This window comes from Chiloscyllium plagiosum, unplaced genomic scaffold (genome assembly GCF_037043375.1).
Source record: "Chiloscyllium plagiosum isolate Xiang-an unplaced genomic scaffold, Cpla_swu_hap1 HiC_scaffold_8, whole genome shotgun sequence".
NCBI lineage: Eukaryota > Metazoa > Chordata > Chondrichthyes > Orectolobiformes > Hemiscylliidae > Chiloscyllium > Chiloscyllium plagiosum.
In genome coordinates, this window is record NW_028270146.1 from 86,119,483 (window position 1) to 86,137,106 (window position 17,624).

General features: G+C 42.7%; 1 protein-coding gene across 4 annotated transcripts in view; it reads left to right on the forward strand.

The window, feature by feature from the left end:
* The first annotated feature begins 4,805 nt into the window (after positions 1-4,805).
* smoc1 (SPARC related modular calcium binding 1) overlaps positions 4,806-17,624 on the forward strand; it is a 246,871-nt gene continuing 234,052 nt past the window's right edge. For all 4 annotated transcript variants that reach the window (XM_087990075.1, XM_087990076.1, XM_087990077.1 and 1 more), the window contains exon 1: positions 4,806-5,061. In XM_087990075.1, coding sequence (XP_087846201.1) covers positions 4,966-5,061 — 96 coding nt within the window. In that variant the 5' untranslated portion in view covers positions 4,806-4,965. The remainder of the gene's footprint in view (positions 5,062-17,624) is intronic.

The following is a 17,624-nucleotide window of genomic DNA, read 5'->3' on the forward strand; positions in this document are numbered from 1 at the left end:
TTCCTAGATCTGTTCTGGAAAATCTTATCTGCGCCCTTTCCCAAGTCTTCACACCCTTTCTGAAGTGTGGTGCCCTGAATTAGAGACAATATTGTGGTTGAAGCTCAACCAGTGTTTTATAAAGGTCATCACAACTTCCCTGTTTTTGCCCTCTACACTCCTATTGATAAAGCTCAGGTTCCCATCTCCCCCTTTTAACTGCTTTTTCAGTCTGTCATGCCACCATTAGTACACATCCTGGTCTCTATCTGTCCTTGCACTCTCTTTAGAATTGTGTCCGTTATTTTGTCTCTTTTGTGATGTTTCTAAAAGAGTTTGTGAATGTAAATTAGTCGTTGAAACTTTATTGCTGGAACAGCACAGCAGGTCAGGCAGCATCCAGGGAACAGGAGATTCGACGTTTCGGGCACAGGCCCTTCTTCAGGAAGGGCCTGTGCCCGAAACGTCGAATCTCCTGTTCCCTGGATGCTGCCTGACCTGCTGTGCTGTTCCAGCAATAAAGTTTCAACTTTGATCTCCAGCATCTGCAGACCTCACTTTCTCCTCAATGTAAATTAGTCCCCTCCAACACCACTACCACTGTCATGCCTCCTGAAATGAAGGGCCCACCAACCTAGAGATAGGATCTGATTTGAAAGGTAGACTATTCATTAATAGATTACCGCAAAATAAGATTTTTCAAACCCGGGTATTAGTTTCTGGAGAATTATAGGGCTGCCTCCCCCAAATCTTAAACTCCTCAAAAATGACAAGACCTTGGGAACAAAAAAAATGAATTAAATGTTATGACTTACAACTTTAGAGTTACATTGACCCTATTTCTTGAAGGAACTTGGAAACTGCAATTGCAAAGGAGCAAAACCAAAGGGCTGTTATTTCCAGATTTTTTTGTGGGGGAGGGCATTATTTTGTACCCGAGAGGTTGAGATCTGTCTATATAATACATTAACTGGAGTTGCAAATTTGTTGGATATAGATTGGAATCAAAGTCAGAAAAAAACGCAAGGAGAGTTAGAAGGGGTTCTGTGGAGTTATGCAAACTCGCAGGAGAGAGTGGGCTCAGGGACAGGGTCACTCCATCCTTGTCAATGTGGGGATCTGCCCAACAATTACTGCTCCTCTGATGCTGCCTGAACTGCTGTGCTCTTCCAGCACCACTAATCCAAAATCTACTTTCCAGCATCTGCAGTCATGTTTTTTTTTACGAACAATTGCAAGCAGCCTATGCTGTGCTGATAGACTTTAGGGAGAGGAGGGATCTGCTCGTTATCACTGAGCCAGCCAGGATAATTCACCCCCTCCCCACTCCACAAACTCCCATGAAAGCATCACACACATTGCTTTAAATGCAACTTTGGACGCTCAATTAAGCCGGCATAAGAGCTCCGGATGGGGTCAAGCAGCGGGACTACCAGAACAATGGGAGGACACTCAATACCAGAACAGTAAAGAATTAATTTCCTATGACACAGTGTAAACACTGGAGAAGAATAGGAGGTGCAGGTGTGCCGAAGGAAGGGTAGCCACTTGTTCTGCGAGGGAGGAACTTTCACACGAGTTTCACTTTTTTACCGATGACCTGTTCCACAGATCAATTTATGTCAACACCGAACCGTTGCTGTCGGGTCTTGGCGAACAGTCACATTCTCTGCAGTATGAGGGGGGAATAAAGCTGCTCTTTTTGTTGATTGTTCAATCATGAAGATAAAGCATCCTATAAGCGATTTCAGCCCCCCACCACCCGTGTAGAAATGAATGGGTCATTAGAGGGCTAGCGCCTCCTTTCTAACGGGGGTGTTACAATGGGGAGGGGTTTCTAATATTCGGTAACAGTTCCTTCACATTTGTTAGCCACAAACTCTCAGAATAAAGCGCTTGTGAATCTCAAACAGCCCCGCATCCCCAAAGTGACTAAAATAATTGGATTCCATTGGAGGTTTAAACAGAGATGATGTGATTTTAGAATCAAGAATTCAGAGATGTAAAACTCTTTGAGGAAGCGGTCTTAATTGGATTATGGGCTGTAAAGTGACAGAAATATCACCTTTTTAAAAAGAATAACTAAAGGCGTAACGTGTGGGATTTACTTTATATTGGAGACGAATATCCTGCAGCACAAAGGGCAAATAGTGCCTCTTTAGTCCAAATTGGCTGTGATATTGAAATCCCTTAATAAGAATTGCCAGGCATTTATACATTCGGCGGGACACCTCATAAAGCACTTCTAAAATAAAGCACAATCTCCGACTCGTGTGGAGTTTCCCTTTAATTGTGCTGAAAGCAAGTAACGCTTTATTAATGTAAGAAAAGGTTAGCCCGCATTTCAATATTAACGTGGAAACAGGGCGAAATTCTTCAGAGCTTGATGTAATGAACAAATAAGGAGAATTTGTAAACAGATAAGCGCCTACCTTGGCCCATTCTTATTTAATAGGTTCTCTTCAAATAAGACTTTTTAAAAATAAAATAAACTTTTTTTTTCCTCTCTGAGATCCTGCACAGAAACACACTAAAGGTGTAAAATGGCTAAGTCATTAACCATTGCCATGGTAACCCCGAATAACATAAAGCAAATTGTGGCACCTTAAATTGAGAACAGATGGTGCGGTGTTGGAAGGGGGAAAATTCTCCAGAAAGCGGGGACACGCACGCACAAACAGACGATGAATGTAGGGTTAAAATAGAGCTGCAGATTAAACTCTGAAGCAACCGCGACAGAGAGTGGGGCCATCAACCTGCAGCATGTCTAGGCCAGTAATGGCTTTGGTCCTCGTTGCTTGCATTGTTTATACACCTGTACCAACAGTTACCGCAGATCCTCCGGGGGCAAATAGCCATATGTTTGCCCGCGAGGGAATTCATTCCCACATGTGGAAGGGAGGGGGAGGGAGCTAATACTATCGACTCTTTTCTGTAAAATGTCCAAAGACCGCAACACGCGCGCGTTTTTTTTTTGTCCAGGTTTGACAGCTGAAAAAGTCAACATTTCACGTTACTTTAATGTTTCACTGCCAAAGCAGCTCTGATGCAACGTTTCCCTTACACCCCCGGGGACATGTGGAAAACGCCCGCGGGGGCAACAAAAACAGCGGCAGCTACCAATTTGTTGAAGGTCATAACCTTAAGCGAAGACCCTGTCTGCTGCTAACCTGGAAAAGGGGGAGGGGAGGGGGGGGAATCAAACGTTCTCTTGTTTTTAGTAATGTCCAGCCGTCCACTAACCGTGATCTATTTACCAGGGAACACTTTTAATCAATGAATGCAGGCAAGGTTTCTTTCTCGAACATTCTGCAAATGGGGATGAACTGCGCGGTGTCTAGGTTTGTGCGCTTTATTTACTACTCGGTATTTTAAAAAGTTCAGATTTTGCTTTTAAAAATTGTCTACATTAAAACGAACGATCAAAAGGTTGGTTTGGGAGGGTTTGTATTTGCAGTATACGTCTATGTCTACTTGCATGCACTCCAGTTTGCAAGGGACATTGCAACCGTCCTGCTTTGTGGCGGCTATGGAACGATTTGAACTGGAATAAATTATACAATGTTTGCAAATGAAATCAGACGCTTGATTTAACACGAAACACATCGAACTGCCCCTTACCCATTCGTATGGAATTTATTTCCTCCCCCTACACACACATCCATTCTGAGGGTGTTTTTAACATGTAAACCCCCTTCCACTTCACATCATTCCCTCATCCCATATGTAGAGATAAATTGCAGTCTCCCAGTTCATTAAATGCCACCCCCTTCTGCTAGTAAAAACCTCACTCCTCGAAGGAACACATGCAGGAATCGTTAATTGTACTCCCAAAAAAAACACTCCCAATAGCTGTGGTTCCGCGCAATTTTCCTATCCGCTGCAGTTAAAAAAAATGAAATCGCTTGCAATTACAAAGATCCTGTGTTTTTTTATATATAAAAAAGTAGATTGCACATTCTGCAAATGTAGAGCGTCGAGTTGATTGTCACGCTCCGGGGCTTTACAAACACCTTTTAGTTGCAATTCGCAGGCAGACTTTTTAAGAGAGAGAGAGAAAAAATCGCCCCCTCCCCCCACCGCTTTGCCGTCCATCACACCTGCAAGGCGAGATCAACCTCTGGTCACCAGACACAAGTTTGTCAACATCTGTGCAAAAGGGAAACAAGCACTGAGGAGGCTCTCCTCAGATCACCCTCCTCCTGCGGACACCCCAGCAATATGTGAACGTTACTCATTATTCCTGACGTTTGTTCCAAAGTAAGAAGTGCACGATAGAAGGCGTTCAGAGGCACATAAAAGTTTTCCCTTTCGGTCAAATTTTATTGGAAGCGATTTAAACAAAAAAAAATGTACTGCACGCTGGCAAAAGGAAACGGAGAGCATTTCAACGCGGTTGAAATCAGTGTTTAATGCAAAAAAAATTCTCTTGCATTTTAAAGCGCAGGGTCGAAATTAAACAAGTAGAGCGCAAAGAGGCATTGATTCAGTTTGTATCTCGCAGGGGTCCTGTTCGGTACTTTGGCCACTATTTAGCCCTGGCGATTGCGAGAAAGTCTCTGGCGATTGGCTCTCTTTAATTGTATTGTTGGAGACGGGTCTGCCCATGGTCTGTCTGATAGGTGAGCAACAACTGTCAGTCAACAGTTCTGTTGAGATGGAGTTGACTATAACGGGAACCGCATGCAAGTTGCTACGCTTTATTACCAGGAGCGGGCACATTTAAGAGATTTCACTGCGGGGGGGGGGGTGGAGTGGTTAGGGGAGGGGGGTGGGTGTTGTATGTTGTTGATGGGGGGCGGGGGGGAGAGAGAAAAACGACCAGATGAGTGGTTGCTTAACACATTTTTGACGTGCTTAAAAAACAGAAGAAAGTTAGTCGCCAACACTGGCCGGGTCTGGATCCCTAACAAGGGATTCCGAGCGTGGGAATCCGATTGACATTACACAGAAGGACTTGTGCGAGCTTTTTCTTTCCAAAACAAAATGTTCAGAAAGTTTTCTCTTATCGTCCTGTTACACTTTATTCCGCTGTATCTGATTGTGCCGGGGTCCCGTGCCCAGAGATCGAGTGGACCACGGGTAAGTGCGTTGTGCAGCATCTTCTGACAGTGTTTGAACCGGATTTCATTCCCACTGCCCAAAAGGTTGTGCTTACTTTTTTTTCATCTTGTTTTGTTTTGAATTCTGTTTCTCTATATATTCCATTGCATTTTTTAAACCATTTTAACCAGGTGGCCCTTTGATAGCACCTGTTGGGTAATCCCTCTCTCAATCGCTGTCTCTCTCTCTCTCTCTCTCTCAATCTCTTGTCTGTCTCATAAACACACACGCACACAGTTGGGAGCATTAAAGTGCAACAAATTGAAATGGGGTTTTTCAACAACTCAAAACCTGCCACATCATAGGCAGCTCACCCGATATAGCAATGTATCAATTATATTGATGAATCGAAGGTGGAAAATCAACTGTCGGACTTTTGAGCGTGTGTTGTGTCTTTATTCTGACTGTGACAAATGCACAGGTTGGATGAACGCAGCTCTTTGCTGCTTTACCTTATCAGAGCGATAACCGGCTGTGCTTTCCACGGCGCCTCGGGCTGTGGGGTGAAAGCCGGTCCAGTTCCCACTCTTAACTCTCTGTGGGGGAATCTCATTTCAAGCGCTCGGGCTCCGTTCAAGAAATCAGGAAAAAGGAATGAGGTGAGACTGTGCGAAGTTGACTTCACTTGGCAGTGAACGTCAACAAAGGAGTTGCTGCAATTTTCAGCATTTCTCCCTCCCTGGGGCCCAAAAAAAATCGTTTCTGAACGATGTTAAACACATAAAATAAACACATGGCCCCTGGGTATTCTGTGCCTTTCACGCCGTGGTTTGGGGATTGACGTTGCTGTGAACGAGAAAGGAGTGCAATTGACGAGAAGCCAATTGTTGTTGACCTCAAAAGTGTACAGATGACCAGCATGTCCTGGGATCAGAGAGAGGGAGAACCCTGCATGTTGCGGGACTAACGAATCCCCCTCACCGACCTTCCAAATTTCTTTGTACAAAAAGGTTTGACCTTCCTCCTACAAGTAACCACTGTAGAAAGTAACGCGCCGGCGTTCCCCGGTCTTGACCAAGTCCCTCATAAAATCGCGTTTGGAAGTAACAGTTCTCTACCTTCCCCCCTGCCCAGACAGCGAACAGCGCAGAGAGGCTGTGAGGAGAGAGAGAGACGGGGATCCTGCACTGTGCATTTCAAATACCAGGCAAATCGAAAGGCTTCCTCAGTTAACCTTTACACTATCCCCCGGAGCACTGAAGTAATGTCACAGCACACAACCGCCTTCATTTAAAAAAAAGGACAACATTTAGCCACTGTAATTCAGTCCTGGGCTCATCAATATTTTATTTTGGTTGAAATTTGAGCATCAATGCATCCAAAATGCATGGGTTCCCGGTGCATTTTGTTTTGGGGGGGGGGGGGGGGTTGGGATTTGAGGTAAGGTTTTCAGGCTGATAATCTGCCAGTATCAGCTGGCATGTGCAATTCTGCTCGATCCGAACACTCCCTGCAGGTTAACAGGGAGCGGACCGGAGACTGAGGCAAGCCCTTCTTATTGTCAGATGCGACAAGAGGGCATTCTTTAGTGGCGCGAGGCAAGTTTCCACAGTATTTTTAAAATGAGTATTTCCAAACTCTTACGCATTTCCTGCTCCTTAGATATGGCTTATTGACAATTGCTCACACTTAATCAGGTCTGGATGTCATGTATTTTAACTCTCTCCTCAATGAAATGTTCAGCTTCTTGATCAAAGATGGGGCTTTGGCCCATGATCAGCACTGCAGCTCTCTGGGTTTGATTGCTGGTGTCGGCGCTCCTACCGGAGCTCACATTGTCTTTAAAGTTTATCCCAGTCTAGCTATGCGGAACAACATTACAAATGCAAAGGCGAGGCAAAGTGGGTATCACTCCAGCGTTACACTGCACCACACACGCGCTTTTCAGATCATTTTATGGAATCTCTTTTGGGGTGGTGGGTTCTTTTTGCAGACCTTATCAGGAGTTAAAGGTGAGTTTTTAGCAAGAACAACCAGGATCAATACATTGGCCATTAGCTCCAGGACATTGATGCAAACATGCCTCAGGGCATTGTCATTGTCATCTACTTCATGGATGACTTTTCCACTATTGTAAGGTCAGAAGTAGGGATTTTTGCTGATGATTGTGTCACATTTGGCTCCATTCTTCTGAAATATTGAACTAGTCTGTACCTGAAAGCAAGATTAGGACAATATCTAGACTTGAGCAAATAAATGGCAAGCAATAGTTGTGCCACACAAATGCCAGACAATGTCCATCCCCAACAAGAGCGAAGTTAACCTTTTCCTCATGACTTTGAGCAGCGTTACCATTGCTGATTCACCCAGCCTCAAGACCTAAGAGTTACCATTGACCTGAAGTTCTGTAAATATTGTAGCTGCGAGAGCAAGTCAGGCCCTAAGGATTTTGTGGCAGGTAACTTGTGTCCTGACTCCCCAAAGCCTATCCACCATCTAAGGCACAAGTCAGGAATGTGATAGAATGCTGCTCATCTTTATTTGCAGCTCCAATAGCATTTAAGAATGTGAGCACTACGCAGGATAAAGCAGCCTACTTGTCTGACAGCCACCATCAACATTCATTAAGTTCACCACAACAGCAGCAGTGTGCACTATATAGAAGATCTTCTAGGAGAAAGTGAGGACTGCAGATGCTGGAGATCAGAGCTGAAAATGTGTTGCTGGAAAAGCGCAGCAGGTCAGGCAGCATCCAAGGAGCAGGAGAATCGACGTTTCGGGCATGAGCATTCCTGAAGAAGGGCTCACGGCCGAAACGTCGATTCTCTTGCTCCTTGGATGCTGCCTGACCTGCTGTGCTTTTCCAGCAACACGTTTTCAGCACTATATAGATGTATTGCTATAACATGCCAAACTTTCTTGACTGCCTGCAAATCTTTGTAACTTAGAAGGATGAAGGGATCAGGTAAATGAGAGCTTTATCAGAGTGCCAAGTCCTGAACTCCCTCCCCACCAGAACTGTGGTGCACTGCACTAGTTTAAGAAGTGGCTTATAAACATCTTCTCATGAGTGATGAGAAATGAACAACAAATGCTGGCTTTGCTGATGGTGCCCAGATCAGATGAATAAATAACAAATTGAGATCCTAGCTGCTATTTGGAATGTAATGAGAAAAGTAGGTCAGCAACATATTCAAATAGACAATATCTTCATGATCATTTTGTTAATATAGATATAGTGGCAAGTAAAATGTTAATTGATCGGTTTGAGCCTCTGAGACAGTTTGAATTAATCAGTGGATGCTGAAAATCTGAAATAAAAACAGCAAGTGCTGGAGAAACTCGATTCCAGTGTGACTCTTCAGAACTAAAAGAAGTTAAAAAGTGTTGGATTTTATACTGTTATGTGGTGTGGGGAGGAATAAGTGGAACGGATTGTGAACATATTCTTGACTTTTAAGAAAAAAAAGTATGCAAAACAATGACAGAGTGCTAATGGTGGTAAAAGAAAGCTGGAGATGTAATATGGGTATAAATGAAGGGGTACGAAAGGGAAACTGGTACTGGTGTGCTGACAGCAATGTCAGTGACACAAAGACGAAATGACTGTGGTTGGGGATGTGGGGGTGGGGGTGGGTGGGGTGCTGGGGGTGGTGGGGGGGGAGGTAAGGAAGATGGAGGGCCAAGGTCATGCTCTGTAGTTGTGGAGCTCAATGTTAAGTCCTTGAGGCTGGAAAGTGGTCATGTGGGAATTGAAAAATAGATGTGGAAGAATTGTGAATGGTGAGGCGGAAAGTGAGGAACTCCAAAAGAACATTGACAGGTTGGTGGAGTGGGCAGATGGGTGGCAGATGAGGTTCAATGCAGAGATATGTGATGTGGTGCGCTTTGATTGAAAGACAGTATAAAATAGGGAATACATTTCTAAACGGGGTGCGAGAGAAGAGGGACCAAGGTATATATATGCGCGGATCATTGAAGGTGGCAGGACAATTGGAGAGAGTAGTTAATAAAGCATACAATATTCTCATCTTTATGTAAACAGGCATAAAGTACAAGAGAAAAAAGATGGTGTTGAACTTGTTAGACCTCAGGTGCAATATTTTGTACAGCTGTGGGCTCCACATTATAAGGAAGACACAGTAATTTCCAAGAATCATTCCAGGGATGAAGGACTTCAGCTGTGAGGATAGATTGAAAAAGTTGAGAAGAAAGCCTAGAGTAGATTTGATAGAGGCTTTTAAAATCCTGAGTGGACTAGACAGAGTAGATTGGGAGAAGCTGTTCCTGCTTGTAAAAGAATAATGAGAGAGCATAGATTTAAAATGAAACAAAACTTCAAACTAAACAAGGGTGATGTGAGGAAAGAGCAAGTAATTAGGGTATGGAATACACTGCCTGGAAATGTGGTGGAGGCAGGTTCAATTGAGGCATTCAAGAGAGTATTAGATAGTATACAGATATTAATATTGTGCAGGAATATGGGGGAGAAGATAGGAGATTGGCAGTAGGTAACAGAACCAGTGCAAATGTGATAGACAGAATAGCGTCCTTCTGCACCATAATAATTGACATAGTGAGGTGTTATTCCTCCAGCTTGCATTTAGCATCATTGGAAAATTGTAGCAAAAATATTAGCATGGGGGCAAAACGGTTTATTGAAATGGCAAACAACAATAAACCAAATCAATTTGAATTTGTACAAGGAGGCGTTCATAGGATTGCATTTCCTTTTCCTTATTTCAAACGTTATTTTATAATTACATTTCCAAACATGATATTTAATTTTGCTTGGCTGGTCCGTAAAATGCAAACGTTACTTCTGTCCACGTTGGAGTTGTTGATAAAATATTAAACAATGGCGTCAGTGTGAGTGTGGGAGTCTTTGTAGTCAATTATACTGCTTTTAGCTCGTTAAACAGCAGTGCAACAATAACTTGATGTTTTTTATGGAACAGTAATGCATCTTAAAATGAAAATTAATGTATTTGGTATAAAATTGCAAAATAAAAACCACCTTGCAGCAGCACCTTGATTCTGGTTGATGTACAGCCTTGTTGTCAACTTATATTTTCCAGATAAATATTTTGAGTTCTTGGTCTGCCCTCAACGTTATCATACAACGTTACAGGAAGTAACATGTAATAAGGTAGAAATTTTCCTCACAGGCTGCAGACTCATTGGGGCAGATAACAGTGAAAGGATTAGATGCAGCACTGAGTAAGAGGAGTTAAAAGAACACAGTACAAAAACCAGAAAGCCAATGTATAAAATGTAAGGCTTCCAGTGATGTTTTTCTCTTATTAAATTCAGAAGCAAGCAAAATTTCCAGATGAATCAATGTCTAACAGGTTAAAAATAACACAGACCTTTTAAGAGGCACTGCAGTTTTTCAGATGCTTGCTTGAGTAATGTGTCACTTCCAGTCATTATATTAGGGACCTTGAAGATTGTGCAGTGTTCCTGTCAGTTGTCCTTGCTTGCTAATTCAGCCTCTTCACTTTAATCACCTTCCTTTCAGTTGCAAAAGATTACATTTCACAGGGAAAGGCTAAGTCGGAATCTAAGATGAAAGCAGACACAACAGAACACCCTCTCTCAAACTTGTCGTTCACAGTTATCCTGGTACAGTATAGCAAAGAAGTCTCTCAGAGTTTCACAGAAATGATCCAGTATTAAAATATGCAGTTGACCTTCATGAACTGAAACCTCCGGTACACCTGTACTAAGTGTGAACATTATCCAGCTCAACATGATTCCCACACACAAGAGATTTTGGGAAAATATGTATAATATAAATACTTTGAAACAGGAATATTTGCTTGTATGCTCAAGTGAATGGGTGAGAATTTTTTTTATTGTTTCCAAGATGTGGGTATGACTGGTTAGGTCAGTGTCCCTAATAGCGCAGAGGGCAGTTAAGAGTCAGCCATTTTGCTATGGGTCTGGAGTCACATATAAGCCAGACTGGGTAAAGGACAGCAGACTGTAAGGGACATCAATGAACCAGATGTGTTTTTCCCCAACAATCACCAGCAGATTCACAGTCAACATTTGATTCTTACTTCCAGATATTAAAAAAAATTAATTCAAGTTTCACCATCTGTCACGGCAGGTTTCAAAGCTCAGTGCCCGGAACATCACCTGGATTAATAACCTCGCAATAACAGTATAAGGCCATCGCCTCCCCTCATCTAGACTGAGTCTAATCCAAATGTGGAATCTGCTCCCATATAGACTGGTTGAGATGCTAATCTAGATAATTTGAAAAGATAGGAATAGGGGCTTATTGATAGCGTGAGATGAAGTAAGGTTCCCCATATGAAGCACTAACATTGACACATGGATTGAATGACATGCTACTGTACATAAAGCATTACAGAAGTTATATCAGGTAAAGCAACCATATTCCTGCCAAACTATAGAGCTGCTCTCTCATTAGAGTGAGAGGTGACTGGTGGCAGTTTAACCTGAGGGTCAACACACCTCCAGTGAGGGAAGAGGTTGCAACGGAGACTCTTTAATGGTAGCCTCAGCTGACAATTGAACCCACACTGTTGGTGTTCACTCTATTGCAAACCAGCTGTCCAGCCTACTCAGCTAACCAATCTATAGACTGAATGTGCAATATAAACAGAATAAACTCTTACTCTGTGTATGAATAAACTTACAATATAACTTTGGCCAGTAGTTGCTGATAACCTGGAAGATCTGGTTCTGTAGTGCTTATTGTACTGGACTAACTACGACCCCTAGAGATTAGACCAATAAATCCTCTTGTGACAAACTATGAAAAAAAACCCTCAAACCTTTCACTAGACAACATGAGCCTTCACCAAATTCCCACAACATCCAAATAAGCACTGATCCATAGAAGAGGGGGAGCTGTCCCTTACAATCTTCCCTTGCTGACATTGGATCACTGTGTCACATTAAGTGCTTGAACTATATTACCACATAACAATCAGGGATAGACTTTGCCTTCACCCTGAGGATAAGTAAAGAGAAATTGATGAAATCTTTGGGGACCATTTCTGTTTGCTTTTTAGTCAGTTAACCACAGATTTCCTAACTAGTAGAACAGCAGCAGTTGTATAACAAAGCAGCACAACGTGCTCTGCAAATAACAAGGGGAAATACTGGAACGATTGTTGGCCTGTCCTGATGGAGCTGATCTTATTGGAGATAGTAGGGGTGCAATAATTGTAAAGAAAAGAGTAAAAAAAAGTTCTCTGTTCCTGCCTCCAATGATTTCTCATATTCCATTGGCTATAAAGTGCTTTGGGGGTGTTCAAATGCGGTTGTGAAAGTTGCTATATAAATCCAAGTTTTTCTTTTCTCAGCTGGAAGTGTTACAAAGTGGAGGAGGAGTGGTGGAATATCTGCCAATTTTAAACCCTCACCTCCATTGATATAAATCTGCAATTCATTCTCAAGGTTCAGTAACAGTGACAGCTTTGATAAACCACAAAACATTGGTCAGTGATCTACATCGCTATAATACATGCATTTCCCCTAAAGTTATCCTGCATGTGCAGTGCAACACGATCTTAGCAAGAGAGAGGAAGAATGAGCATGGACAGAACTTACAGAAAAGGGTTTATATTTTTGCAGCTTTGATTAAAAAAAGGCAGAGAAAGCTACCTCTTTATTTGACTCACAAGTGAGAGCAGAGGAACGGACAGCCTTAGCAATGTGTGTCTTCCGAGAGTATCCCTTTGTGCATGGGCTTACATTTGCCTTTACATGTCATATTTCAGGATGATGCAAAGAATAACTGATGAAATATTTCAAACTGTAATAACTGCTATAATGGGAAGAATAAGCAACACAGCAAATCTCTAAAGCATCAATGAAACAACTTGACCACACAATATTTTTAAAGTGTTGGTCAAGGGATAGGTGTTGGCCAACAGTCCAGAAAAAGAAAAATACCCTTCTTCTTTCTTAGAAGAGACATTTTATCTTTCTTACCCTCCAAAGTTGACAGGTGGGGTCTGAGTTTACCCTTAGATTGAAAAGGCCACACTTCCATCTGAGCAGCAATCCTGCAGAGTGTGGGCCTGAATTTCACATTCAGGTTTCTCAGGCAGGACTTGAATCCACAATTCTTTCAACCAGTGGTATGTTAGCTACCAACTGAGCTTGCAAGCCATTAGGAAACTGCTTGAAATAATGTTGTTCCAACTCTTGCCAAGCAGTTGCTGGATCCCTCAAGCAGGAGAAATGTCAATGGTTCGTCCAGCTGTGAATAGGACAATGTTGTGCAATATTGTTCAAACGTTGCCAAGGTTCCCATTTGCCGAAAAGGCACTGTGTTTTTCATTGCCATATTATAAAAAAAGAATTTTTTGAAAAAGGTCCACTGCACTGAACAGTTGATGTCCAAACCCCACTAACTTACTCAGGCCAAAATTATTCTTTTAACTTCAGTAAGTAGTTTGCTCCAGAGTGTGGAATGTGAATGATGATCTTTGGAGAAGAGCCCCATCAACTCTCACACTCAGATGAAGTAAGGTTTGAAAAGTATTTTTGCAAGTTTTTTTTGACAGAAACAGTTTTTTGACTCTTGCTGAAAAAAGACTATTTTGTGGGAGTTTTTCGTCCTGTACTGATCAGGACAATTTGCAAGAATTAGTGCAGTCTCCATGGCAACACCCCTATCAATCAGAGTCCACTTGCTAATCAGTCAGCCCTCTCTTAGAGAGTATGCATGTTGGTTTCTTTCTTAAATTGGCAATCTTGTGAATTGTCCTCAAGAGTGCAGAATGAAAAGCTTCAAGCTTTCAGCTACACTCAAGTTCTGCGCTACCATATGACTATTCCAAACAATTATTAGAGATGTTAGCTCTTGAAATGGCTCTGCAAAGTTTTTGAGGATGGATCTAGAGTGCCCAAATCTTTGGGATGAGGACCTTTTCCATTTTGCGGGCCAGGGATTGGCACAATATGAAATGCCTGTCTCAGCTGATGAAGCCTACCCATCGTGTGGGTGGACTGGCGTTGCTAAGAACTCAGAGATGGCGCGTCAATTTCTGGAGGCCTGCTTAAATCAATTGCTTTCAGGAGACAGACGGGTCTGAAGCCTATTTCAGTACCTTCAGACTCGTAGCAGCCCTGGGTGATTTGTATTCATGAGTCTGCCCTCTGCCTCATTCCTGTAGTTGAGGGGTAGTAGATTTGTGGGAATGGTCTGGAACCTGGAAGTTAAACTGGACTGTAATATATTTTGTGCCACTTGGCATGATCACTTCCTGTCAGTTCGGTTTATCAGTGGAGTATAACATGGAGAAGTGTAATGAAAAGCAGAATTTGAATATAAAAGATGTTTGGAGAAATTTAGATGTACGTGTTGAAGGAACATGCAAAGTTAGCACAGTTGGCTGCTAGGAAATTAAGAGGTGAGTTGGCCTTTATTGCAAGGGAATTGGAGTACAAGCATTAGGAATTCTTGCTACAGTTGTACAGAGCTTTGGTGAGACCGCAAATGGATTTTTGAAAGCAATTTTGATCTTCTTAAGGAAGGATAAACTTGCATTGGAGATAGTACAGTGAAGATTTACTAGATTTGTTCCTTGGAAGGCAGAGTGATGTTATGATGTGAGACTGAATAAATTGGCTTGGTACTCCCTGGAGGTCAGAATACTGAAAGGTGACCTCATCGAAACATACAAGTTTCTGAAGAAATTTGACTGCATAGATACTGAGAGACTTTTCCTTGGCTGGAGTATCCAGAGTGCAGTCTTAGGATAAGGGGGTTAATTCTTTTGGATTGAGATGAAGAGAAAATTCTTCAGTCAGTGGGTTGTGAATCTTTGGAATCGTCAAATCCAGAGGTTCTGGGTAGGCCATCATTGAATATATTTAATCAATAGAGTTTTAATGCTGTAGGGAGACAGAGAACGCCCGCGGGAAAACCGAATCGAGGTGGAAGATCAACTAGACAGCAGAGTAGGCTTGATGGGCTGAATAGTCAACTCCTACTTCTATTTTGCTTGTTCTTAGGTTCTTAATAGAGCATTTGAGTATTACAGAGTACCAGTGAAATGATAACACTTCAATTCGCCATACCTTCTCACTGCCATTGCTGTAGTGCTCCCACTATGTACATTCAGAACTCATGTTAACAAGACCAATATGGATTCACAAAGTGCCTTTAGAAAATGTTCAGCCAGTAGAAAAGGTGAGGAAGATTGACCCAAATTTGGTCACAGAGCTGGGACTGGAAAAGTTTGTCAAAGATAAAGCAAGTGGTGCTGAACATGGAAGTTCAAGGACAATATTTCAATTCTGCTGGTCAGGTACTTGACAGCCCTGTGGTCACTGGTGAGTTGATGCTAGTGGATGCACAGAAAGCTGGAGTCAATGTATGCAGGAGGTTTTGGTAGGCTGGAGGAGACTACAGAGAGAGAGACAAGGCTACAGAGGGACTCACAGGAGGACCAAGATTTTGAGTTGCATGCGTTGGAAGAATGGAAACCAGCATAGATTAACTAGAACATGAGGAATAGATAAGTAAGTCAATGTATGAAACAAGGTCTGGGAAGTTGGGTTTTGATCATCTTTGACTTTATGGAGCCTGAGGCCAGTGCAGAAGTTTAAGACATGGTAGTGACACATGATACAGTTTAAGGGATGTTAATCTTAAGATAGAGCTGGAAGTACACTCCATAACACTCTTCTGTTTCTGTGAACGGAGTTACATGAGTGGCTTCATTCCATCAATAGTAAGTTCATAGAATTTAGCACCACTTCACTTCAGAACAGGAGTAGGCCATATTGCACTTTGAGCCTTCTCTATTTATATTGTGACTTGGTAGTATATGGGATAATTATATGATATAAACTGAAATGAAGTTGTATCAACCCAATGTGACCAGTCAACATCCCATTACACTGTGTGCTTTCGGAGAACAATGTGCAGTGGTCACACCCTACCTGCTGAATTGTGTACTCAAGCCTCACTTGGGCACATTCTCCTCACTAACACTTCACTACAGCATTGAGGAAGTACTGCACTACCTGGCATACTGTCCACTGGGTGAGACACCAAACTGGGGCCTTGACTACCATTTAAGATGAATGTAAAATATCCTGTGACACTATTTGGAACTGGGGAGTTTCTTAGCATTCTGGCTAATGTTTTATGATAAAAAAACAGGCCATCCATTTTATCGCTGTTCATGGGATTTTTCTGTGCTGCTCCCTCTAGAGCTATGTGCACAGCCTTGGTTGCCGTACTTACTGAAGGATATTAATGCATTGGAAGCAGGTCAGGGAAGGTTTACTAGGCTAATACCTGGAGCGTGCAGATTGTGTAATTATGAAAGGCTAGATCTGTAGGTTAGGCCTGTAACCTTTGGCGTTTAGAAGAGCCAGAGGTGACTGAATTGAAACACGTAAGATTCTGAGGCGTCTTCACCAGGTGGATGAAGAAAGGATGCCTCCTCTTGTGGAAGAATCTAGAAAGAGGTGCTATAGTTTAAAAATAAGGACTCACCCATTTATGAGGAACGTCTTTTTCTCCCAAGGTTGAGTATCTTTGGAATCCTTTTCTCAAAAGGCAGTGGATGCAGATTCTTTCAATATTTTTTTAAGGTGGAGATTGACAGATTGTTCATTGCCAAGGGGATGAAAAATATTGAGGATATACAGGAATGTAGAGCTGAGGCTAAAGTCAGATCGGCCATCATCATATTGAATGACACAGCAGGTTCAAAGGGCCGAATGGCCTATTCTAGTTCCTTGATTGTATTACTCGAGTGTACACAATGGTTATATCACCAAAGTACGCCATTGGCTGTGAATCGCTTTGGGGTATGGAAGGTGCTATATATATGATCTTTAAACTACCGAATAGCTTGTATAAATGATCAGTTTATGTCATTAAATCTGCTGATTTGTTTTTCATTTATATCATCAGAACCTACTGTCTATCCCTACTGGGATAGAAAAGACATTTTTAACTAACCTGTTCGTTGCCAGGGGGAGGTGGGACTTGAACTTCCACCTGTCTGGCCGAGAGGCTGCAACAAGTGCCCTTGTTGGAATAGTGTACACTCAGGTGTCATAGCACAAAACAGGTAGTTGTGAAATGGCAGTCCGTTGATGTTAATAGATACAAGAATCCACGGGAGGGAAGGGGTGCTCTGGATCTATCATTCCCAGGTTACACAGTCATATATCAGCATGACTTCTCATCTTTTCAGAGACATGCAAGGGCTGTGCAAAGTGCAGCTGCATTTGGAATAGGAGCACTGTCCTGCCTGAGGCTAACACAGACATGATATTGTTGCATGCACGCAAGGGATTTTTCAGGATGTGACTGCTCCTCAGTGGGTGTTTCTGTCGGGCTCAGCACACTACACCTTCTCTTCGCCTGGAAACCGAGCCGAAGTTGCTTTCTGCGCCCCTTGAGCGTGGGGGCGCATTCGCCTCTGGTCGGCCGATGGGCGGGTGGTGTGTGCCCCGGTTTGTGTTTTCAGGGGAGAATGTTTTGCTGAACTGTCGGGGCTTTGTGCAGTTCAGTTGCCCCCGCCTGCTCCTGCCCTGACATGAAGTAACCGAGCCGGCTGGGACATTCCGTTCCCAGCGCTTTGCAA